The sequence below is a fragment of the Podarcis pityusensis genome, assembly GCF_964106645.2.
Source record: "Podarcis pityusensis genome assembly, chromosome: 9".
Taxonomy (NCBI): Eukaryota; Metazoa; Chordata; class Lepidosauria; order Squamata; family Lacertidae; genus Podarcis; species Podarcis pityusensis.
In genome coordinates this window covers 74,424,790-74,449,733 of record NC_138034.1, presented here as the reverse complement: position 1 = coordinate 74,449,733, position 24,944 = coordinate 74,424,790, and the positions used below count along the sequence as shown (strand labels likewise).

The 24,944-nt window shown below is 49.7% G+C and overlaps 1 protein-coding gene across 1 annotated transcript; it reads left to right on the top strand.

Moving 5' to 3' along the window:
• The first annotated feature begins 5,773 nt into the window (after window positions 1–5,773).
• LOC308485228 (RING finger protein 145-like) lies at window positions 5,774–24,587 on the top strand. Its single transcript, XM_081020779.1, has 10 exons — window positions 5,774–6,046; window positions 8,035–8,143; window positions 9,832–9,923; window positions 10,405–10,640; window positions 13,041–13,219; window positions 14,546–14,686; window positions 16,551–16,733; window positions 18,513–18,660; window positions 21,426–21,782; window positions 23,059–24,587. The coding sequence occupies exons 1-10, from the start codon at window positions 5,875–5,877 to the stop codon at window positions 23,827–23,829; spliced, it is 2,388 nt and encodes a 795-aa protein (XP_080876905.1). The 5' UTR covers window positions 5,774–5,874; the 3' UTR covers window positions 23,830–24,587.
• The last annotated feature ends 357 nt before the right edge of the window (window positions 24,588–24,944 follow it).

The window sequence follows — 24,944 nt, the reverse complement described above, 5'->3', positions numbered from 1 at the left end:
TTATTATTATTATTATTATTATTATTATACCGCCCTATACCTGGGTGGCGCTGTGGGTTAAACCACAGAGCCTAGGACTTGCCGATCAGAAAGTGGGCGGTTCGAATCCCCGCGAAGGGGTGAGCTCCCGTTGCTCGGTCCCTGCTCCTGCCAACCTAGCAGTTCAAAAGCACGGCAAAGTGCAAGTAGATAAATAGGTACCACTATTTAAAGGTAAACGGCGTTTCCGTGCACTGCTCTGGTTCGCCAGAAGCGGCTTAGTCATGCTGGCCACATGACCCGAAAGCTGTATGCTGGCTCCCTCGGCCAATAAAGCGAGATGAGCGCCGCAACCCCAGAGTCGGCCACGACTGGACCTAATGGTCAGGGGCCCCTTTACCTTTTCCTTTATACCCACAAGTCCCAGAGCAGTTTGCAGGATAAAATCAGAATATAAAACCAAAAGTACATAATCAGAATAACAACAAGAGCAACCCAATAACATCCCCCAAACACATTTTAAAAGGGCATAGGATGTCAATCAAATCAGCCAAAGGCCCAGTTAAAGAGGAATGTTTTTGCCGGGTGCCTAAAGGTGTGTAATGAAGGCGCCAGGCAAACATCCCTAAGGAGAGCATCCGACAAGCAGGGAGCCACTGCAGAGAAGGCCCTGTTCTCGAGTTGCCACCCTCTCAAGGAGGAGGCACACGAAGGAGGGCCTCAGAAGATGATCTCAGGGTCTGGGTTTGTTCACATGGAGAGAGGCGGTCCTTGAGGTATGGCAGTCCTGAACCATTTAAGGCTTTATAGGTTTAAAGCAGGGGTAGGTAACCTAAGGCCCATGGGCCGGATACGGCCCAATCACCTTCTCAGTCCGGCCCGCAGATTTTTACATGAGTAGAATGTGTGCTTTTATTTATAATGCATCTCTGAGTTATTTATGGGGCATAGAAAAGTTAACTTTGTCCCTCCCTCTACACCAACGGGACTCAGCGCACTCACGCTCCACCCTGAGAAAACCCCTTAATCCTGATTTTATTTTATTTTTCCTGTTTGGTAGATTTACAAAAAAGAAAATCCACACTGATACATAATTTTTAGGAAGGGGGAAGATGAGACGGGGATGCACAAAGCCTCTCCCCCCTTTTAAATCAAAACTCTTTGCTCTTGGCTCCGCTCCTCCTTCCTGCCTGTCCAGGACAGCCCTGCCCTCTGCCGGCCCCTCAGAGCCGGCGTGTCACACGGGGCTGGCCCTCGGTGGCACCAGCTGCTTCTCTTTGCCCACTCTCCACCATCTGCTACAAAGCCAATAAAGACTTTAAACCAGGGGTCAGCAACCTTTTTCAGCCACGGACTGGTCCACCGCCTTTCAGACCTTGTGGGATGCCGGACTATATTTTGAAAAATAATAATGAATGAATTAAAAGGGGGACAAGGAGGGTCAGCTGAGGAGGAGTGAAAAATGCCCCAATTTTCACCTGAGGAATGTTGAAGGGTTTGGTGGCGCAGCCTCATTTGGAAATCTGTGCACCGTTCTGGATGCCTCACCTCCAAAAGGATATCGTAGCGGTGGAAAAGGTTCCGATAAGGGCAGTCAAAACAATCGAGGGGATGGAGCAAATCCCCTGCAGATCTCAGGACATTTTAGAGAAAAGACAACGTGATAGACGTTTACAAAACTCTTTCTTTGTGAGATTCCTCGAGTCCCGTTTCTGGGGGAAAGGCGAAACCATAACAATAATAACAGTAAAATATATTATTATTATTATTATTATTTAACTTATATACCACATTTCATCTGATCTTAGGACGGTTCATAAAAATAGAAGATAAAAACACAAAACACATAATAAAGACAAGGAAAATATTATTAATAATTAATTAAATAATAATAATTGGAGGAGGCGGAGAACACAGAAAGAAAAATGTGTTGTGCGTGTAGCAATGCAAGCCTCTTGAGTCAGCAATGCAAGCCTCTTGAGTCAGCTGTGAAATTGGCCCAGTGTGTGATTTGGAGTTTTGCACCTTCTCGCATGCAGAGAAGTGAATCTTCCCTCGTTTCTGACACACCAGGGATTTTCTGGCAGTTTGGCGCCTCCTGCTGGCTAAACAAAGCCATGCTGATTATTTGATCTGCTGACTCCTTGAATTCTTACTCGTCTTAAAAAAATATAAATCGAAGCAACCGTTTTAAAAGCAAGAATGGCTTCAGAATGGAAGCCCATTAACAATCCTACCTTTGCTAGCATTCAGCCACCACCTTGTTCTTCCTTCCTCGATGTCAAATTCCAGACTGTAAGTTCCTCGGGGCGGGGACCTCTCATTTGTCTGCTGAGCTTTTAAAGTTCACTTTTGCCCCCAGAGGAAATAATTCTCCTGCCATCGATGTTAAATTGATCCACTTGAAGGGAACTTTGAAACCAAGACTTTGCTGGGACTATTCCCAAAGGCTGTTTAAAAGTCATTTCCCAAGGGTGTCTGACGTGAAGCCCAACAAACCCTGTCTGTTAAACAGTTCAGAGGAGAAATAACTCCATCTCAGCAAGAATAACAGAGGCTTGATTTTAAATCATCCAGAACTAAGATGTGAAGATCTTCCAGGGTCGGGGTATATTTTTTCCCCTTTAGCTGGGATGGGGGGCCTTGAATTTTTACCAAAAGGTCACCAAGGCAACCAACACTTGATAACTGGCAGGTTTTGAGAAAAAATGCCTACAGACAGCACCGATTGCAGAAGAAAAACTGCCCCACAATATCAACCCAATCCTTAACCTGCATGTTGCAATAAATTAAAAAAATGTCCAGTAGCACCTTGTTGTTGTTCAGTCATTTAGTCATGTCCGACTCAACATGGCCCCATGGACCAGAGCACGCCAGGCACTCCTGTCTTCCACTGCCTCCCGCAGTTTGGTCAAACTTATGTTGGTAGCTTCGAGAACACTGTCCAACCATCTCGTCCTCTGTCGTCCCCTTCTCCTTGTGCCCTCCATCTTTCCCAACATCAGGGTCTTTTCCAGGGAGTCTTCTCTTCTCATGAGGTGGCCAAAGTCTTGGAGCCTCAGCTTCAGGATCTGTCCTTCCAGTGAGCACTCAGGGCTGATTTCCTTCACAATGGATAGGTTTGATCTTCTTGCAGCCCATGGGACTCTCAAGGATCTCCTCCAGCACCAGAATTCAAAAGCATCAATTCTTTGGCAATCAGCCTTCTTTATGGTCCAGCTCTCACTTCCATACATCACTACTGGGAAAACCATAACTTTAACTATATGGACCTTGGTCAGCAAGGTGATGTCTCTGCTTTTTAAGATGCTGTCTAGGTTTGTCATTGCTTTTCTCCCAAGTAGCAGGCGTCTTTTAATTTCGTGACTGCTGTCACCATCTGCAGTGATCATGGAGCCCAAGAAAGTCAAATCTCTCACTGCCTCCATTTCTTCCCTGTCTATTTGCCAGGAGGTGATGGGACCAGTGGCCATGATCTTCGTTTTTTTGATGTTGAGCTTCAGACCATATTTGGAACTCTCCTCTTTCACCCTCATTAAAAGGTTCTTTAATTCCTCCTCACTTTCTGCCATCCAGGTTGTGTCATGTGCATATCTGAGGTTGTTGATATTTCTTCCGGCAATCTTAATTCCGGCTTGGGATTCATCCAGCCCAGCTTTTCACATGATGAATTCTGCATATAAGTTAAATAAGCAGGGAGACGAGTAGCACCTTAGAGACTGACTAAGTTTGTTGCAGATCAGCAGGATGTAGCTGAGACAGGATGGTTCACAACACCCTGCAGAGTAGGCCACTGCTAGCTTAAGCAGTATGTGGACCGAGAACTCCCAAAGTGCAAGCTGGATTTTGAAGGGGCAGAGGAACCAGAGACCAAATTGCAAACATGCACTGGATTATGGAGAAAGCTAGAGAGTTCCAGAAAGATATCTACTTCTGCTTCATTGACTATGCAAAAGCCTTTGACTGTGTCGACCACAGCAAACTATGGTGTTACGGTAAAATCTGGGTGCGGGGTTACTCTGCCACCCAGCTCGTCGGACTAAGTCCGCGGGTCCCTGCGGAAGAAAATGAGCTCAGCCGGAGACAGGAGCAAGTTGCAGGAGATCCGAGTTTATTGCGCAACAGGTTCAAGGCGAGATTGAACAGCGAGAAAGGGGTGACATGAACTTTTGAAATTTCCCTCCATGTCCCAGAATACAGTGCAAAATACATCCCAGTTACATCATGAATACATTAAGAAGAGGTTGGGTTACACAGATTACATCACGAATATATTAGGAAGAGGTTGGGTTACACCGGATTAACATATGGAGGAGGGAGGGGGGAATATGCAGAGCTGGAGATATGCGCAGATAAGCACATCCTGTATGCATAGTCTGTCACCTGGCATCGCCTGGAGGAAGGGTTTGGCAGAGCAATTTGACAGGATTAGGGTCTTGACACCTTGCTTGAGGGATTATGGAGGACAGGGGAGGTGTCATGGAGTCCTAGAGAAATTGAGCAAATTGGCACGTTGATTTTCTATGAATTTTATAGATTTTAGTCCCTTTTGACATTGACAATTGGAAATAAATGGATATATTGTAGCGAAGAAGAAGGAGAAGAAGACATGCCCCCCCCCTTCCGTATCAATGGCAAGTTCTTAAAGAAATGGGAGTGCCTGATCACCTCATCTGTCTCCTGAGAAATCTCTATGTGGGACAAGAAGCTACAGTTAGAACTGGATATGGAACAACTGATTGGTTCAAAATTGGGAAAGGAGTACGACAAGGCTGTATATTGCCTCCCTGCTTATTTAATACACTGATGCAGATATATTCCCTCCATTGCAATTCTTATTTATACCCCCGGCAGGGTTCCCTGTGCTACATTCCCACCGTCCTTGCCCCGCACATGGAGGGGATGAGTGGAACGATGGAGAGACGAATGGGAACCGGAAGTAATGCAACTTCGGGATCGGTCGAAGTTCAACTTCTTTGTACCTAACGGGGGAGGGGGAAAAAAAAGCGGGCGCCCTCACCAAAGATGGCGGCGCAGCCTTCAGGGGCGCTGGCGTCCCTGGAGCGCCTCGTGGCTCCCGCGGGGCGGCTTTGAAGGAAGGGCGAGCCCGGAGCCAAGATGGCGGTCGAGGCTTCACTAGGGGAGGGGCGGGACGGGACAAGGGGGCGGGGCTTGAGGGAAAGTGAAAGTACGGCGCTGGCAAGGTGGGGGGGCGTCGCTTGACCCGGAGAGGAGGATTTTTCTGCCCCCCCCTCCTCGGTGGGGGAGGGTCCCCAGCCTTGAGGGGCCCCGCACCCCAATACTGGGGCTGCCCCCCGGAAGGAAACCCGACCCCCCCGCGCCTTCTTTCGCAGCCCCCTCCCCAAGTCCTCACTCTTTTCCTCCCCCTCCCCTTTTATTTGAACCTGCCTCCCCCCCCCCCCGAGAATTATTTGACCCTCCTAACTTTCCTTGAGGGGGGAGAGGAGTCTTGCCCCCCCAACTCCTGTTTCTTCCCACCAAACCTGACGCCCCCCACCCCCTGGCCCCCTCCCCCATCTCATTTTCTCCCCACCCCTCGAGCTCCCCCCTCCCAACTGTGAACGCCCCTCTTCTTAACACCCCCCCCCAAAAAAAGAGATTTGGCCCCCTCCCTACGTCCCTCTCCCCATTCCAGCTTCCCTCCTGCCTTCCTCTGCCTCTCTTTTGGGGTTGCTGCCCCCTCTTATTTCGGCCCCTCCCCTGAGACCACCCACCTGGAAGGAGGCCTGCGGGGGGGGGAGGGAGAGATCCTTGGGGGGGGGAGAGACCCCCCCACTGGGCTCTGCTAGACCGGTAAGGGAAGAGCAGAGCCTCAGGTCCCTGCTGGAGTTGGGGTGTTTTTTGGGGGTGGGGGGTCCTTAACTCAGAGCTGCCATGCCCAGCCTGGAAGAGGTGGCCAACGTGGCGCTCCGCGTGCCCAGCATCGCCTTGCTGGACCTGCTCTACCGGTGGGATGTGCAGGCCTTCGCGGAGCTGCTGCTGCACCCGAGGAGGCCGGAGGGGACCTACCTGTGGCGACATCACCTGTGGAACGCCTATTACGCAGGTGAGTGATGCAGGCAGGGCAGGTGGGAGACGGGGTGAAGTCGCCGCAATGGTGGTTGTGCCGCTCGTGGTCTTGACGCCGCCACTCTTGAGCATGTGCAGAGTGCCCGGCGCAGGATTCAGGCTTCTGGTGTCGGCTTTGTTTTCTCAACACAGCCCACCAACTTGAGCCAAAAAGATGACATTGGCGGGGAGTTATTGAACCGATTACTGGCCATCTTCTGTGATTTTATGTACCGTTAGATGACCTGCATGTTGCAGTATAAATCTACAAGCCTAAGAGGCATTGTGGTGAAGTGGTCAGCGTATTGGACCAGGACCTGGGGGACTGGGTTCGAATCCCCACTCGACACTGGGTGACTTTGGTGCCTTTCAGCCTAGCCTGCCTCACAGGGTTGTTGTGGGAATTTATGTTGTTTTGAGCTCCTTGGAGTAAAAGAGTGGGTTATAATTGCAATTATTATTATTCATAATGACACAACTGAGTTACTGCAGATCAGGGGTTTTAGGGGGATAGAAGTCGCCTTGCCGATAGCAGTGCTGAGGAACTGGGTGTCAGAAACACGTGCCAAACTATTGCAAATAATCCCTTGATTATACCAGTATATCCCAGGCTGCTTTCTGCCCCAAGCTGTCAACATGTTGTGTTTAAAATCCTGATTCAAAGTAACTAAAATTTTCCCACTCATGCACACAATGTGAAATTATGCAACTTGGAATAAGTTATGTAAAATGAGGACATTTTTGCATATGGGTGCTCCAGGATCTGTGTATATGTTCAAATGTTCATGCACACATACACAGAAAGTGGAATTATACATCCTGGAATAAATTATGTCCGGTGAAGAAATTGATGCCTGTATCAGGTTATGAATTCTGGCTGCTCCAGAGGTCTGTCTTTCTCCTGGAATGTATTTGATCAGCGATAATTCAGCTCACATTGCTAGCCGTTGTAAGTTTTTATTGCCAGAAGTTTGGAAAGTCACAAATGTACCTTCGGCTTAAAAAAAAAAGAGTAATTAAACACTGGGGATGTGACAGTGATAAAAAATCATTACTTATATAGAAAGCAATGAGAAGATGATAATCTGTTACGCGTCTTAATAAATAGTATAGGTTTATGATACTACGGAATAATCTAGGGCTGGCCTGTGGATTTGAAAACATGTTTGCAGATGTGGAAAAAATGGTGTGTTGCAATTTTGACTGGATTAATGTTCTGCTGAGACTGACATTTTCGCTATACAATCATTGCAAAGTTATGTGTACACAGTTCTTTCTGCCTCTTCTACCCAGTGGGACCTTTGCAGACAATCTCAATCCCCTGGCCTTTCTAAGTCCCCATCAGCCGGTATTTTAAGTTCCCTCTGCCTGTTGCCGCATGCTTTCTGCTGTCATAAGCAGTTAGAAATTAGCCAGGCGCCAGGTGCATTTTGCAACTGGCAGGGACCCAATTGTGACCACTGGGAGATCTCTGGGCAAAAGCAGCTGGCAAAAGCAGAATGTCACTTGGAGAAGGATCTGAAATATTTCCCTTGGAGCATGAATTTGTTTTATTTTTAAAATGTGTTGTAAACCGCTTTGGTATATAAATATAAAGCAGCAGCAACAACAACAAGAACTAACTTTGGGGGGTGGGGTATGATGCAGAGAAATCCCATTGTGGTGACCGTAACCTAGGTTTAAGGTGCCATTTGGTGATTAGATTATATAGCTGAGTTTTCGACATTTTTTCTCAATCAGAAAAGAATTAAGATTCGTTGGCATACCGAGTTCTTTGCCTACTGCCATGGTCTATGTTGTTCAGTTGCAATCATGGCCGGGCAGAATATTCACAGGTTTGGAGAGGGGTTCAGGCAAGTGTTTGGCACAACAGCCTGACCCTTGAACATTTGACGGAAGGCAGCTAAGGGCTTTTCTGCAAAACTAAACAGGCAGACATAAGTGTTTAAAATGTTGGCTTCTCTCTCCTCTTCCTCACTGTTTTAGGTCACTTGGTGTGTGTGGTGGTTTTGCTGCTCCCAGTCCGGATGCTTGTGAAGTTGTATCTCTACATCCTGACAGCGTTGCTGCTGTATGTGAGCCACCAGACGGCCCGGTAAGGACTCGGTTGCCTCCTTCTGAGAACTGGAAGCGGCCGATCATAGAGTTGACTTGCTAGAAAGGAAGGGCTTGAGGTCGGGGGGGGGGCAGCAGGTGGTGTGGAGCAGGCTCTGCGCTCAAAAAAAAGTTCCTGGCAATGGCAAAAGGAACTAGGAGCGCTGTAGTCTCCTGGTCCTTTGCCTCTAAACTGCAGGAGCTGAAGGACGGGTCCTTGCCATTTTTACATCTTTTGCGAGGTGCAGCTACATTTTGGGGCCTGCTAGGAGCAGGTGGGAGTTTCCAGTGGTGCTTTCCACCTGCCCAAGGCCTATGTCAAATCTTGGAAGTACAGTGGTACCTTGGGTTACAGACTCTTCAGGTTACAGACTCCGCTAACCCAGAAATAGTACCTCGGGTTAAGAACGTTGCTTCAGGATGAGAACAGAAATCGCGCAGCTGCGCGGTAGCAGTGGGAGGCCCCATTAACTAAAGTGGTACCTCAGGTTAAGTACAGTTTCAGGTTAAGAACGGACCTCCGGAACGAATTAAGTTCTTAACCCGAGGTACCACTGTATGTTTCTGAGCACAGTTCAAAGTGTTGGTGCTGACCTTTAAAGCCCTAAATGGCCTTGGCCCAGTAGACCTGAAGGAGCGTCTCCACCCCCATCATTCTTCCCGGACCCTGAAGTTCAGCTCCAAGGGTCTTCTGGCGGTTCCCTCCCTGTGAGAAGTGAGGTTACAGGGAACCAGGCAGAGGGCCTTCTCGGTAGTGGCACCCACCCTCCCATCAGATGTTAAGGAAATCAACAACTGTCTCACTTCTAGGAGACATCTGAAGGCAGCTAGGGACATTTTTAATGTTTGGTATTTTATTGTGTTTTTTATTTTATTTTGCTGGAAGCCTCCCAGAGTGGTTGGGTCAGGAAAAATCATGGTGGGCCTCTGGGAGTAATATCCTTGCAGAAGTGTACGTATGCCTGGCTCCAAAAGGAAGGGTTTAAAATTCCGCATTGAGAGAAGTTCTGTCTAAATTACACAAAGAGAGCCCTCACTTGGTTCTGTTTTTGCATACTGTTGTACTTCTGTTGTTTACGGGGAAAGCAAAGAAAGAGGCGAGACTCTGAAGCCCCCGCCCCGAGCAGTGGACACACTGCAGTCCTAAAGACTTGAAACTTGCTTTTAAGTAAAAATGGGAGACTCAAGAAGCTGAGTCCTGTGTTAGGTTCCCGTTTCTGTAATCACGTAGTTCAGTTGCAGAATCGCAGGATATTCTTAGCTCTTGGGCACTGGGAGCAGCAGAAAAATGCAGCCAGGGTACTAGCTGGAAAATGGAGCCTCATTACCAACTTGCCAAGGATTGGGTAATGCTTCTGACATTGGTGACAAAATGTGGCGTAGTTGGTAATTTCTGGCCTGGACTATGACAGCCTTTGCCACTGGCAGCTCAGATCCAGCTCAGATACCTAGCTCCACACTTGGCCGGCCATCTCTGCTGTTGGTGGGAGTTGAAACAAGCCCAGAGTTTGCAAAACTGAAGGAACATCATATGTGAATGGGGCCTTGGTTGCTGGAGAAAGAGAGGGCAGGGAAACTGTCATAGGAAGAGGTACCAAGGTTTCTTTTATTAAGCAACGGAGAGCTAGCTCCTCCTTGGGCTTGCGTCCTGCTTGGCATTACAAACTATTTTCCCGGGTCCCATTCCAGAGACTACATCCGCCACGAGATGGAGCGGGATTTCCACGGCGCAGTGTACAACGACCCCGTGGCCCTTAGCCACTTTGCCACGGCACTCACAGGTGAGGAACCGTAGCTGTCAATTTTCAGATTTGAAAAATAAGGGATCAGCAGCCTTGGAAATAAAGGATCAGCAGCCTCACCTGTCCCGGGGACAGTCTACGGGATATCTAACAATCCGGGATAGCAGCGGGAAACGATGCTGCGATAAGGGAATTTCCCGCAAAAAAAGGGAAGGTTTCCAGCTTGTTCCTTCTCTTCCACTGCTCTTTGATCTGCTTATATGCAGAAAAGGTGGGGACTTTTTTTTAACCCAAGGGCCACGTTTCCGACTGGGCAGCCTTCCAGGGGCCAGGTGGGCGGGGCCAGGGCAAAAGTGGGTGGAGCATTGGATGTGCATTTTATCATTGTGGTCTGGTTTCGACACGCACTTCCAAACCCTTCTCCGTCCTACATCCAGACAAGGACGTTATCAGAGCCCTGCCTTCCTGCATTTGGGACACCCGCCTGACCCCCCTACTTTTCTCCTCCCGTCCTCCCCAGGTCAAGTCATCGTTGCCACCCTCTGCGCCCTCCTGCTGAAGACCAAGCGGGTGTGGCTCTTTGGGGCTCCACTCCTCCCTCTGGCCGCCCGCCTGTGCTGCCTCCCGCTTCGGGCCTTGCCCGCCGTGAACAGCGTCGCCACAGCTCTCACCACGATGGAGGCTCTCTACGTTGTGGCCTCCTGCCTGGTGGTTCCTCTCCAATGGGCAACGGTCGCCTGCCGGGAGGTTGCTCAGGTGATGAAGGAGGTCCAAAGGGATCGCTCCTTCGAATCGTAGCAGTTTCTGATTGGCAGCTGCTCCCTGCCAACTTGTCCTTGTGCATACCCGTCCTCCATAGTTCAGTCGTAAGGAAGCTTAGAATTCATAAGAACCCCAGACCTTTGGGTCCAGCTAGCTCATAGAATTGCTGAATGAGAATCATTTGGTCCAGCTCCCTGCAGTGAAGGAACTGTCTTTGAAATACCGTATTTTTCGCTCTATAGGACGCACCGGGCCATAGGACGCACCTTGTTTTAGAGGGGGAGAACAAGAAAGAAAAAAAAATCTCCCCCTCTCTTCTCAGCGCCTCTTCAGCAAAGCGGCAGGAGAAACGGAGCCCCTTCCATTTCTCCTCCCGCTTGGCTGAAGGGGCGCTGCACAGCTTTCCCTCTCTGCTAAAGCCAGGAGAATCTTGCTCTACTGGCTTCAGTGAAAGGAACCTGAAGCCTGCAGAGTGCAGCGGGAACTCGCGCTGCGCTCCGCAGGCTTCAGGCGGCTATCCCTGAAGCCTGGAGAGCGAGAGGGGTCGGTGCACACCTACCCCTCTCGCTCTCCAGGCTTCAGCGAAAGCAACGCGAAGCCTCTGGAGTGCGGCAGGAGTGTTCCCTCTGCGCTTTGGAGGCTTCGCGTTGCTATCGCTGAAGCCAAGGAGCCTGCATTCGCTCTATAGGACGCACACACATTTCCCCTTAATTTTTGGCGGGGGGGAAAAAGGGCGTCCTATAGAGCGAAAAATACTGTAATACTCAATATTGATCCAGAGCAGAACTCTAATGTATAGTTAGAGTAAAAACTTAAACACGTTGCAGGATTCCCAAAAAATAGACCAGAGGCAACATTTCATCTACAGAGCTTTACTGCTACTGAAGGCAAATGAACATAATGGTCACAAATCCAATACATTCAGGTTTGGCACTGCCCATAAGAAATCCAGTTGCAGCAGACTTAACTTAAACTTACAATAAGTTATAATAAGTCTAAACCTTACCACTATGTACAAAACACCACACCAGAAGGAAAGAAATAGAGAGAGTGAACCCAGGCTCCTTCTAGCCTTACTTTTATAGTTAGCATGACCTTGACAGAAAGAAAAAAGAGAACCAGTTGAAGCCAGCTGTCCTCAGCTTCTCTGAAGGTATAACTCAAACATCATGAACCTTTTGCTTGTTTCTTTCACGCACAGAAGCTTCCAGAAGCTTCCAGAGCCCTCTTGAACTCAGTAGAATAGGAAAGATTTCTACACATCAGATCAATATTTTCTGCACTAAGAAATGCAAACTGACAGGAACCTCAGCTAAAGCATCCCTGATAGATGGCCACCTTAAAAACCTGCAAGGAAGGAGAGTCCACTGCTTCCCAAGGGAGACTGCTCCACCACCAAACAGCTCTTAGTGTCAGAAAGGAATTGCAAGCAAGCACCCAACTCTTCAGGACACGGGTGGCGCTGGGGGTTAAGCCACAGAGCCTAGGACTTGCCGATCAGAAGGTTGGCGGTTCGAATCCCCACGACGGGGTGAGCTCCCGTTGCTCGGTCCCTGCTCCTGCCAACCTAGCAGTTCAAAAGCATGAAGTACAAGCAGATAAATAGGTACCACTCCAGTGGGAAGGTAAACGGCGTTTCTGTGTGCTGCTCTTGTTCGCCAGAAGCGGCTTAGTCATGCTGGCCACATGACCCAGAAGCTATACGCCGGCTCCCTCGGCCAATAAAGCGAGATGAGCACCACAACCCCAGAGTCGGTCACGACTGGACCTAATGGTCAGGGGTCCCTTTACCCAACTCTTCCAGGGAGCTCTTGCTTGGAGTCCCAATCCAATGCTCCAGGATCCTGGAGAACTGCATGAGCATCTGGCTCGAATGTTATCAAAAATGTGTGTGAGGTCCTGATTCGGAATTCTTCATAGACAGGAAGGGCCCCCAGCAAAGAGTTCCTCTAAATCAGGGACGTCCAACTCCCAAGAGATGGCAGTGATCTACCCCTTTTTTAGGGGTTCAGGTCAAAGTTGTAGAGCTTTTTTTAGGGGGGATATCAAAGTGGTATACTTTTTGGGGGGTTCTGGTCAATGTTGTTGACCTTTTATGGGAGGGGCAGGTCTAAGATGTTGAGCTTTCTTTAGGGGGGAAAGGGAAAAGTCGCTCACCAAAACATTGATCAGGGAAAAAAACAGCCTCACGGCGCAAACTCCGTCTTCCTATCTAGCGATCATGTGTGAATGGAGGACAGGGCCAGATCTTCTTTTTCCACCACAAAGGAAAAAGAGCCCACGATCAACTCAAACATCGCCGGGGTCCACCAGTTGATCGCGGTCGACCGGTTGGACATCCCTGCTCCAAGTCTAATTTGCGGTTCTCTTTGGCCTCCCTTTTCTTGTCCCCAGGTGCTGGAGGTGTATCGCCTGGTGGCGCTGGCGATGTCCCTTTGGCGGCAGCTGGCTGTCCCGCTCTTGTTCCTGGTCTTCTGGCTGGCACTGTTCACTCTGCAGATCTGTGCCCTGGTTTCTTCCTCCTCTGGCAACCCTTTGCCCCAGCAAGGCTTGGTCTTCATCTTCCTCAGCAGGTAGGAAGGTGGTGCGTCGGGGAGGGGAAGTGAGCAGCAACTTCCCACAGAGTCATCAAATTGTAGCGTTGGAAGGGATATCCAAGGGTCATCTAGCCCAACCCCTTGCAACGCAGGGATCATAGCCAAGGCAGCCCCGGCAAATGGTCCCCCAACCTCTTGAGAACCTCCAGAGAAGGAGTGTCCACCACCTTCCGAGGGGAGTCCATTCCACTGTCCGACAGCTCTTGTCGTCAGAAAGTTCTTCCTAATTTTTATTGCGAATCTCCTTCCTTGTCATTCAGATCCACTGGTTTGGGTTCTGCGGCAGAAAACAAGCTTGTTCCATCCCCCATGGGAAAAGCCCTTCCGATGGGGCCAGGGCCTTTTCAGTACTGGCCCCGACTTGGTGGAATGCTCTGTCACAAGAGACCAGGGCCCTGCGGGGCTTGACATCTTTCCGCAAGACAGAGCTGTTCCGCCTGACCTTTGGTTTGGACTCAGTCTCACCCTTATGTTTCCCTCCCCTTATGGTTTTGATCTATGGGCTACTATGAAAATGAGTCTGAATTTTAAATTTGTATTTTAACCCGTATTTTAAATAATTGTTTTTTTCCCCTTTCTTTTCTCTCTCCCCCCCCCCCCCTTATGTTTTTATTGTAATTTTACTGGTGTTAGCTGCCCTGAGCCCGGCTCTGGCCAGGGAGGGTGGGGTATAAATAAATTATTATTATTATTATTATTATTATTATTATTATTATTAAGTTGGCTTCCAACCTTTGACATGGCATACTCCCTGGTGCGCTTGGCCCCTCGGCCATGCCCATTGCTGCGTTGAGCCATGAGGAATGGAAAGGGCTCTTGGAACATGCCAACATTTTGCCCACGTTGGGCAAAAAGACCCCTGCATTGCAGGGGGTTGGACTAGATGACCCTCAGGGTTCCCTTACAGCTCTACAGTTCTATTATTCTGTGTCTTTCTTCTTCTTCACTGTGAGAACAGGATGCTGGACCAGATAACTATTGATTATTACCATTGTTTATCAAATTTATATTCACCCTAAGATCGCTGAGCCATTGGCGCAGTCCAGACAGGCCCCTAGAATCCTAATAACTTCCCGCAGTGCAGGGTTTGCTGTCTTGTGGCAGAGCGATAGCCCCTAGCTTGAAAGCAAGTGTGGTGCTTAAAGGATAAATCTTTGGCAGTGGCCTCCTGAGTCTCAGCGGCTGGAGAAGGGCTTTTCCCTCCATCTCCCTGTTTGGCCACTCTAGGAAACAGGGTACTGGGCTCGACGGCCTCTGCCTGGGCTGATCCTGGAGGCTTCTTAACGTTTTCCCTCTCCATAGTGTGGCCGAATGTTGCAGCACCCCGTACTCCCTCATTGGGCTCACCTTCACTGTCTCCTACCTGGCCCTGGCCCTCCTCAAACTCTGCAAGTTCTACCTGGCAGGTTACAGCGCTTTCCAGGACGGCAACGTGATGCACAGGTGAGAGAGCTTGAAAGAGCAGCTGCCTAGACCATGGGTAGGCAAATAAGGTCCGAGGGTCGGATCCAGCCCGATCGCTTTCTAAATCCGGCCCGCGGACAGTCCGGGAATCAGCATGTTTCTACATGAGTAGAATGTGTCCTTTTATTTAAAAGGCACCTCTGGGTTATTTGTGGGGCATAGGAATTCGTTTTTTGTTTGTTTGCTTGTTTTCAAAATATAGTACGCCCCCCCCCCACAAGGTCTGAGGGACAGTGGACCAGCCCCCTGCTGAAAAAGATTGCTGACCCCTGAACAAAACCATTCAGTATTCCATTACTACATCCATCAAAACATATTTGCACTATTGAATGCATCTTAATGCTGCCCACGTTTTCAAGTGCACACAATTTTCTCCCATAACATTTTCCAATCTTATTTAAACGAACATTCTTCTTGTTCTCTTATTCTGTATGTTAAGTCTGCAAGCGGCACGTCATCTTAAGCTGCCATTCTTCTTTAGTTGGGACCTTACTTGTTTTCCATTTGGGGGCTAACAAAACACAAGAAAAGAGGAATGTTTCTTGCCTGGCCCCTAAAAATATGTAATGGACCTCCCTGGGGAGAGTGTTCCACAACCAGGGAGCCACCAAAAGTCTTGCTGTTGTTTAGTGGTTTAGTCATGTCCGACTCTTCTTGACCCCCTGGACCAGAGCACGCCAGGCACTCCTGTCTTCCACTGCCTCCCACAGTTTGGTCAAACTCATGCTGGTAGCTTCGAGAACACTGTCCAACCATCTCGTCCTCTGCCGTCCCCTTCTCCTTGTGCCCTCCATCTTTCCCAACATCAGGGTCTTTTCCAGGGAGTCTTCTCTTCTCATGAGGTGGCCAGAGTCTTGGAGCCTCAGCTTCAGGATCTGTCCTGCCAGTGAGCACTCAGGGCTGATTTCCTTCAGAATGGATTGGTTTGATCTTCTTGCAGTCCATGGGACTCTCAAGAGTCTCCTCCAGCACCATAATTCAAAACCATCAATTCTTCGGCGATCAGCCTTCTTTATGGTCCAGCTCTCACTTCCATACATCACTACTGGGAAAACCATGGCCTTTACTATACGGACCTTTGTTGGCAAGGTGATGTCTCTGCTTTTTAAGATGTTGTCTAGGTTTGCCATCGCCTTTCTCCCAAGGAGCAGGCGTCTTTTAATTTCGTGACTGCTGTCACCATCTGCAGTGATCATGGAGCCCAAGAAAGTCAAATCTCTCACTGCCTCCATTTCTTCCCCTTCTATTTGCCGGGAGGTGATGGGCCCAGTGGCCATGGTCTTCGTTTTTTTGATGTTGAGCTTCAGACCATATTTGGCACTCTCCTCTTTCACCCTCATTAAAAGTTTCTTTAATTCCTCCTCACTTTCTGCCATCAAGGTTGTGTCGTCTGCATATCTGAGGTTGTTGATATTTCTTCCGGCAATCTTAATTCCGGCTTGGGATCCATCCAGCCCAGCCTTTCGCATGATGAATTCTGCATATAAGTTAAAAAAGCAAGGAGACAATATACAGCCTTGCCGTACTCTTTTCCCAATTTTGAACCAATCAGTTGTTCCATATCCAGTTCTACCTGTAGCTTCTTGTCCCACATAGAGATTTTTCAGGAGACAGATGAGGTGATCAGGCACTCCAATTTCTTTAAGACAGAAAGTCTAAAAGTCCCCAAATTTATCTAGAATAAGAGAGCATTTTTTTTAAAAAAGCCACTACCCGCTAAGTCTAGAGAGGTGCACTGGCCAGTGGCGATTTTCTCTCCCCATCCTTTTTTTTTTTCCCCCCTGAACCACGCCACGGGGGTAAAAATCCAATATACAGGTGCCTACTTTTCCCCTTGTTTCAGGGGTGTGACGGAGGGTGTGACCTTGCTGCTGCTTGCCCTCCAAACCGGCCTGCTTGGGTTGCAGCTCCTGGAAAGAACGTTCCTTCTCAGCATCATCCTCTTCATCGTGGTGACGTCCACCCTGCAGTCCATGATCGAAATAGCCGACCCCATCGTGTTGGGCTTGGGGGCTACACGCAACAGGTGACAGTGCTTTCTCCTTTGTGCGGACGCACGGGAACAGGGGGCGCGATCCATGTCCTCGAGGTTATAAATCTGCGTAGCCTGGAGGGGGTGGGGTGGGCATTCCCTGCACGCAAGCAAGCCCAGCCTCACTGTCGAGGGGTGCTCAGAAAGGAGCCGCCAACATTTTGGGGCCGATGCAGAAGCTTGAGGAAGTGTCGTTGGCGCCAGTCACAAAATGGCGGCCACAGTAGAGGGGGGCGTGGCCTAACACAAAGTGGCCGCCACAACTTAGAGAGCGAGAATAGGGAGTGGCAATTGCTGGCTGGGCCTGACAGCAGCTGTAGTCCAAAAGATCTGGGGGGCACCAGTTTGGGGAAGGCAGGTCTGGAAGGATGTACAGCCTGGCCCATATTCTCAATGGGGCTGGATATCTCCCTTTCTTTCTCAAATAGCAGTTCCTACACATCATGTAACCTGTGTGTCTATAAAGGGGGACACCTGAATATATATGTACTTTTAATCGTCCTATAGCAGTATGCATCATTTTAAGGGTGAAGCTTGGTTTTTGCAAATTTCTTCAGTGAGTGGGCTTAAAAATACGCTTTTGGCTGTGCGGATTTAGCTTGGTAAGTCTACGTTTGATGAAAAAGCACATAAAAAGCTTTGAGAAAACCAAAGTATTTTAATATTGCCTTCTGAAAATGTCAGGTAACGCTAAATAACAACAACAACAACAAGAATAATAATGCATGTCCTTGGCATCATTTTTAAATTGTTTCTGTGCAACTTTACACACCTTTTCTGTACCAAGCGAAACTGAACTATATAAATTTAGCCGAAATACCTTTCTAATTCCCAAGTCATGTTACGACTTTTTAGCACCCCTCATCATTTTGGCGAATTTGAAAGTTGAAAACTTAAGCAAGCCCTATTCACACAGCCTTCATAGGAAGCTGACTGATGCAGAGTCACACCATTGGCTCATCTACCTCAGTACTGCCTGTTCTGACTGGCAACAGCTCTCCAGGGTTTCAGGAATGAGTTTTTCTACAGCACTACCTCAGAGATGCTGTCTGTTGTTGAACCTGGGACCTTCTGTGTCCAAAACTGATGCTCTGCTGCTCAGCTACGACCCTGCCCTAAAGTAAAATGCTGTTTCCTCATTACAGTCGTACCTTGGATCTCGAACGCCTTGGCTCCAGAACAAACCGGCTTCTGAAACCCGGAAGTGAGTGTTCCGGTTTTCAAACGTACTTTTGGAAGCCGAACATCCGACGGGGCTTCCCATTGGCTGCAGGAGCTTCCTGCAGCCAATCAGAAGCTGCGCTTTGGTTTCCGAACGTTTTGGAAGTCGAACGGACTTCTGGAACGGATTCCGTTTGACTTCCAAGGTACGACTGTGTTCTGGATCTGGGAGATTTAAATAGGAAGCTGCCTTCTGCTGAGCCAGGCCCCTGGTCCACAGCTGTTGACTTTTCCCTTTTCTTGCGAGGAATCCTATTTGGAATAAGGGAATTTCCCTTAAAAAAAGGGAAACGTTAACAGCTATGCCCTGGTCCATCCAAGCTCCGTATCTGAGGCCGTAGCTGATAGGGATGGACTTTGCAGCAGCCTTCGTGGGCCTCTCAAACTGTCCCTTCATCTCTTAGAATCGCAGGACCATAGAGTTGGAAGGGACAACTAGAGTCATCTAGTCCAACCCCCTGCAACACGGGGGTTGCCCAGTGTGGGGCTCGAACCCACGACCCTAACAGCCTCGTGCTCCACCCACTGAGCTTTCCAGCTGTGTTGTTTCAGGAGTTTCTGGAAGCACTTCCGGGGAATCAGCATGTGCCTCTTCCTCCTGGTCTTCCCGGGCTTCATGGCGTACAAGATCGCTCACTTCTTCCACATGGACTTCTGGCTCCTGATCCTCGTCTCCAGCTGCATGCTGACCTCCCTGCAGGTACACTTGCCCCTTTTTTGCCCGTAGCCGGAGCTGGTTTATTTCTGGGACGCCTTTCCCATGAGGGCATCTGTGCTCATGGCGGTTTTCCTTTAAAAAATACTGTGTCCAAATACCGTGTAGAACAGTAATGGCGGCTGGCATCTGTCTGTCTGGGGAGACCACAAAGGAGTGTGCCTTTTGGGGGTGAAGTCAAAGTGTTGGAGAATTATAGCGCCTGCTGTGGCTGTAGAGACTGACTCAGGAGAGGCATGTTCCGTTACAACTGGGGCAGATAAAGGCGTCTGGTTTCGGTCCTGCAGATTGTGATCCACGCGAAAGTCACCTCCAGACTTGATTATCGTAACTCGCTCTATGTGGGGCTGCCCTTGAGACTGACCCAGAAACTCCAGTGGGTGCAGAATGCTGCGGCGAGACTCCTTACGGGGTCCTCGCCACAGGATCACATTCACCCGGTGCTATACCAGCTGCACTGGCTCCCGGTGGAGTACAGGATCAGGTTCATGGTGCTGGTTTTAACCTTTAAAGCCCTATACGGCCTAGGACCCTCGTACCTACGGGACCGCCTCTCCTGGTATGCCCCACGGAGGACCTTACAGTCTTCAAACAAAAACATATTGGGGGTCCCAGGCCACAGGGAGGTTAGGCTGGCCTCAACCAGAGCCAGGGCTTTTTTGGCCGTGGCCCCGATCTGGTGGAACACTCTGTCACAAGAGACCAGGGCCTTGCGGGACTTGACATCTTTCCGCAGGGCCTGCAAGACAGAGCTGTTCCACCAGGCCTTTGGCCAAGGCACAGTCTGACCCCCTCCTTTGGTAATCCTCACAGAACTCTAGCCCAATGGTTGCCATGGATTTGATTTTGAATTGATTCTAAAATGAATTGATTTTAGAATGCTGTGTTACTTTTATTGTTGTTAGCTGCTCTGAGCCTGGCTTTGGCTGGGGAGGGTGGAATATAAATTTATTATTATTATTATTATTATTATTATTATTATTATTATTATTGCAAATCTACTCTCTGCGCTGCTCTCAGCAGTTATTCCTCCTCTGGTCACTGCTGTGGATTAAGTTTTCATGGGGTGGTGGGTGGTTGATGGAGAGCATAATAATAAAATAATCATGATAACAGTCCCAGTCCCCTTCCACACTTAACAGGCCATACATAGGTGCCAATTCTAGTGGGGGCATCCAGGGCCCCCACAAATCTTTTGGGTGGGTGCTCAGAACCCACAATGCGGGAATCCGAAGGGACTTCTGGTTCCTATAGGAAGTCGCACCGGAACCCCGATGCGAGTTCCCAGACAACGTCCAAGGCCCTGCGAAGCCTTGGAAGCGCCACCACGTCACGTTACGTCATGGGTGTCAGTATGCCTTTGAGCCGATGCCAACAACTGGGCTCAACAACTGGTTCTGCCCCGAATGGTCTAGGTGAACTCGAGCACTTCCAGAGACCTTCCACTCCTGGAAAGCAGGTCTAAGCGCACTGGACCCACAACTGTCCATTGTGGGCACCGAACTCAGCAGAGTATGAACAACACAGAAGAAAGCTGTGAAGGATAACTTCTTTTATTTCTAACAGCTACTGCAAACTAAAACTAAAGAGCTACTGGCTTGCATGAGTGTTACTCAGACTCCACACAGAGTCAGGCAGGAGCGGAAGAAGCAAAGAGCAGTTTGTGCCCCCTCCTTTCTGAAAACATCATATCAGGAGATTCTGGCAGTGGGAGGGGGTGAAAATATCCACATTGGGTACCATTGGGCACCCGTAACCCGGGGCCCCTGAGGCCATAGATTAATTAATGGCCAAAGAGGAATGTTTTTGCCTGGCCTCTAAAGACACATAATGGTGGTGTCAGGAGAGCATCATTATCCCTCTGTATAGAGGCAGGATACCTCTGCTTTCCAGGTGCTGGGAAGAATTGGGGGGCTTTCTCCATTGAGCCCTGATGATGCGCTTGCTAGTGCATCCCAAGTGGTATAAGAATAAAAGAAAATCATTACAAATTAGTTTGGAGATGGTATTTAGCACCAGTCAGATTAAATGAAATAAACAAGGACTATTCGGTGTTATGTTGGAAGGCATGCCAGGAAATGGGATTATGTTCACATGTGGTGGGAGTGTAAATATGTATAATTTTTTTGGCAAAGGGCATTTAAGGAGATAATTAGATACCACTGGGTTAAAGCTGACCAAAAGTCCAGAGGTAGCACTATTATCAATTTACGATGGGGTGGAAGGTTCACAGGCTATGAAGGACTTGCTCACAAATTGATTGACAGCTGCATGAATTATTATCGCTAGGAAGTGGAAGGGGCAAGGTGAATAAAAAATGGAAGAATGGTATAAAGAGGTGTGGGATATAGGTATTAATGATACATTAACATGTGCCATTAAGGTAAGACAGGGAATATGCAGGAGAAATGATTTTGAGGAGATATGGAAGGTGTTTGTAGAAGTTGTACTGTTAAAACGGAAAGGGGTCTAACCATTGCAAGAAGTGTTGACATTTTGGGAGGTTGGTTAGTTACAATGGAATGGTCTTGGTGGCACATTTTTATTCTTATTTATTTATGATTTTTACTTCGTCAAAATAAAATTAAAAAATGAAATGAAATGAAATGAAATAATAAAATGGTGCATAGGCATTGCAGCTAGTAGCCATCGGTTGCTGGCCAATGGGCTCTGGGCTTGATCCAGTCTGGACCTCTGGGGCCTTCAGCTTTGGCTGGAGAAACCAATGGTTCTCCTCCTCCTCCTTTCAGGTGATGGGGACCCTATTCATCTACACCCTCTTCATGATCGAGCTCTTCCAGGACACCCCGATGGAGAAGATGGACGAGATTGTCTACTACATCAATGCCATCAGCCGCGTCCTGGAGTTCCTGGTGGCCGTCTGCGTGGTGGCCTATGGGACCTGGGAGTCCATCTTTGGCGAGTGGAGCTGGCTGGGGGCCTCCGTCATCATCATCCACTGCTACTTCAACGTCTGGCTGAGGGCCCACTCCGGGTGGAAGAGCTTCCTGCTCCGCCGAGAGGCGGCCAAGAAGATCAGCTTGCTGCCAAGGGCCACCAGCAGGCAACTCTTGGACCACAATGACGTCTGCGCCATTTGCTTCCAGGTGAATGTCAGTGAGCCGCAACCCCCCACAGTTCCCTCCTCTGGACCGTCTGTCCCCACCTGCCCTTGTTCATTTTAATTTGGGGGACTGGCTTGGGTTAGGGCCTCAATCTAGAGTCAATACTGGACCAGGTTGGGGAGCCCTGCGTTAGGCTATCCCCACTAACTTGTGGGTAGCCCAACACGGTTTCCTCCATAGCAGGGTAGTCCAATGTGGCCCTCGAGTTCTTTTTGGGTGGCCCTCAACAACATTTGATGCCCACCAGCCCTCGCGCTGCCTTCCCAAAGCTGGGTAAACGAGACGCTAAGCTTTGGGAAGGAGGGACAAGGCTCTGGCAGAGCCTTCCCTCCTCCTTCTCAAAGCCTATATTAGGCTTCAGGGAATCCAGTGCCTCCCATGATGGCAGCCAAGAAGCAGATAAAGAAGAGTTCTTACCAAGTATTGTATTCAATACTCACACAGAGAGAACATAGAAATGCCATCTCTTTTGGGTAATGGCATTGCTCTGAGTAAAGTCCCACCTCCTCCGTCTCTCCTATTACAGTGGTACCTCTGGTTGCGAACGGGATCCGTTCCGGAGGCCCATTTGCAACATGAAAAGAACACAACCCGCGTCTGTGCATGCGCGGGTTGCGATTTGCCGCTTCTGCGCATGACGTCATTTTGCGCAGCTGCGCGTGCGCGAGCGGCGAAACCCGGAAGTAACCCTTTCTGGTACTTCCGTGTCTCCGCGGGATGTATCCTGAAAGAACGTAACATGAAGCGGACGTAACATGAGGTATGACTGTATACGTCATCCCTGCGTCAGCTGATCTGAGCTTCTGCCTCTGAGCTTCCTGTTCTACTACCTTCAATGCACGCCGGGTCCTTGGGGGGGGGGTCTGTCTGCTGTCTCTGCCCTAGTGCTGCTTCTCCCTTCTGCAGTCTCTGAACTATGACCTTCTGCAAATCACTGTTGTAAAACTATACTGTCCTCCTCTTCCCAGAAAGGTTCAGAAAGGGTGGGCGATGGTCCCCACCATTCCTCCTTAGTCCAGTCCCTGACAGCCTAGTTTTTCCAGCTTTGGAAGGGGGTGGAAGGACTCTAGGCTGAGGATTACCTGTTCCACTTTGGCAGCAGGTCTCCAGCAAGTTTTCCAATATACCACCTGCTCTATTTTAACTGGTGATGCCAAGGAAGTTCTGCATGCTGAGCAGGTGCTCTACCTCAGGGCTGCGCTGCCCGTTGCCCCTCCAGGCACTTCCCCGCTAACCGCCTCATTCTGCCCCCTTTCAGGAGATGACCCTGGCCGTCATCGTGCCGTGCGGCCACTTCTTCCACGACGGCTGCCTGCGCAAGTGGTTCTTTGTGCAGGACACATGCCCCCTCTGCCACCAGCAGGTCAGGCTCGAGGATCGCGCACAACAGGCAGAGCCCGCGGCAGGGAGGGAGGAGGCTTCCGGGAGCACAGAGCCCGCTGTTCTCGACCGCGTGGTGCGCCCCGGTGGGGACAGGACTGCGGAGGCCGACGAAGCTGGTGGGACAGAACAACAAAGCACCCTCTCCGGACACTCAGCTGGGGAAGGCCAGCAGACGTTCGACAGCTCGGGAGAGGTGGGGGAGAGCATTCCCGGATATGACGCACCCCAGAGGGACCTGGGCCTGCCCACCTCCGCAGGAAACGGCAGCCAAGCGCTGGATCTCCCCGTTCCCGAAGTGCTGCCAGGGGACTGGTGCGGCAGCTCAGGAGAGCCCATGGCCCCAGAGCGGGATGTTCCTGGGTGTGTCTCTCTGGGAAGAGAGCCTGACTTAGCCAGCAAACCGGGAAACAGCTGTCCTCAGCTCTCAGCTGCTCCGGGAGTCCCAGCTGAGGGTCGCCTGGAGGGGGAGCCCCCAAGCCCAGTGGCAGCCTCCCCAGTTGCGCCAGCAGAGGACACAGTGGAGATCTCAGCCAGGAAGCTCCCACAGCAGGGTGATGCCAGAGGGGAGAGCCTAGGCCCGTCGGTCCATTTCAACAGCAAAGCTGAGCTCAGTCCTGGTCTTTCCACCGCCTTCTCCCCTCCCTAGCTCTTTGCGCTCACGTGCCGTTTCCCTTTTCCATAGCCTGGGAGGCCGATGCGCCAAACAGCTTCTCCTACACCCAGGGAAGCAGGCCGCCCCAGCCGAGTTAGAGCAAGCACAGTCTGCGCTGCGTCTAGCAAAGAGCGCTTTATCTGGAGCCGGGGAAACTCAAGTCCCGCCTCTCCTCTCAGGAGTGCTGAAGGACTTCCACTCTGCAGGCCAGACCTTCTATACCAGCAAGGCGATGCAGTACGTCTTATTCTTCTAACCAGAGGCGCAGGGGCCTTGCCCCAAACACCGGCCGCTGCCATAGTTTAAAAGTTTCAGCGCTGGCCGCAACACGGAGACACGACCCGGCAGAATGGCAGATTCGGAGACGAATGCTCTTATCCAAGATGGCGGCAGCCTCGTTCCAAAATGGCTGCAGGGTCTCCGTGTCTGCCTCCCTACCTTTGCATCCCACCCGTTGCCTGCCTATAATCTCTGGCAAGTGTGTGAAACGGGGAAGGTTTGGACTTCTGCCCAAGCGACGGGTCCTTGCAGGTTTTCCCCCGGGTTGGCCTAGAACGTTTGATGAGCCAGGGAGCCCCTTCCGGGGATCTGGGCCACCAGCAAACATTTGTGGCTTTGGTGTCCCGCCCCATCATTGACCGTTTTAATTTTATTTTTAGCATAGAGGTGATTACATCGCGGGGCAGGTGAATCAAACAGCTGTGGACAGCGGGAGACCTTTGCTTGCAAGTTAAATAAACAAATCAAATGGATGGCGTGAGCTGGTTGTGTGCAGTTCTGCAACGGAAAGGGGGGCAGCAAGAAACACCCCGCTCACCGCCACAGAGTAATTGCTAATAATAATGTTATTATTTGCACCACCAACTGGATTTCCGGTCTAGGGGAAATGGCTCAAGAGTGAAGCAGCTGAAGGACAGGGTCAGAGATGTGCTTGCAGTCTCTGATATACCTGCATCTTACCTGCCAAATGTTAGAAGCAAAATGTTGCTTCCTTAATAATATAATAAGAATTTTATTATTTATATGCCACCCATCTGGCTGGGTTGCCGCGGCCACTCTGGGCGGCTTCCAGCAGATATAAGAACACAGTAAAACATCAGACATTTTTA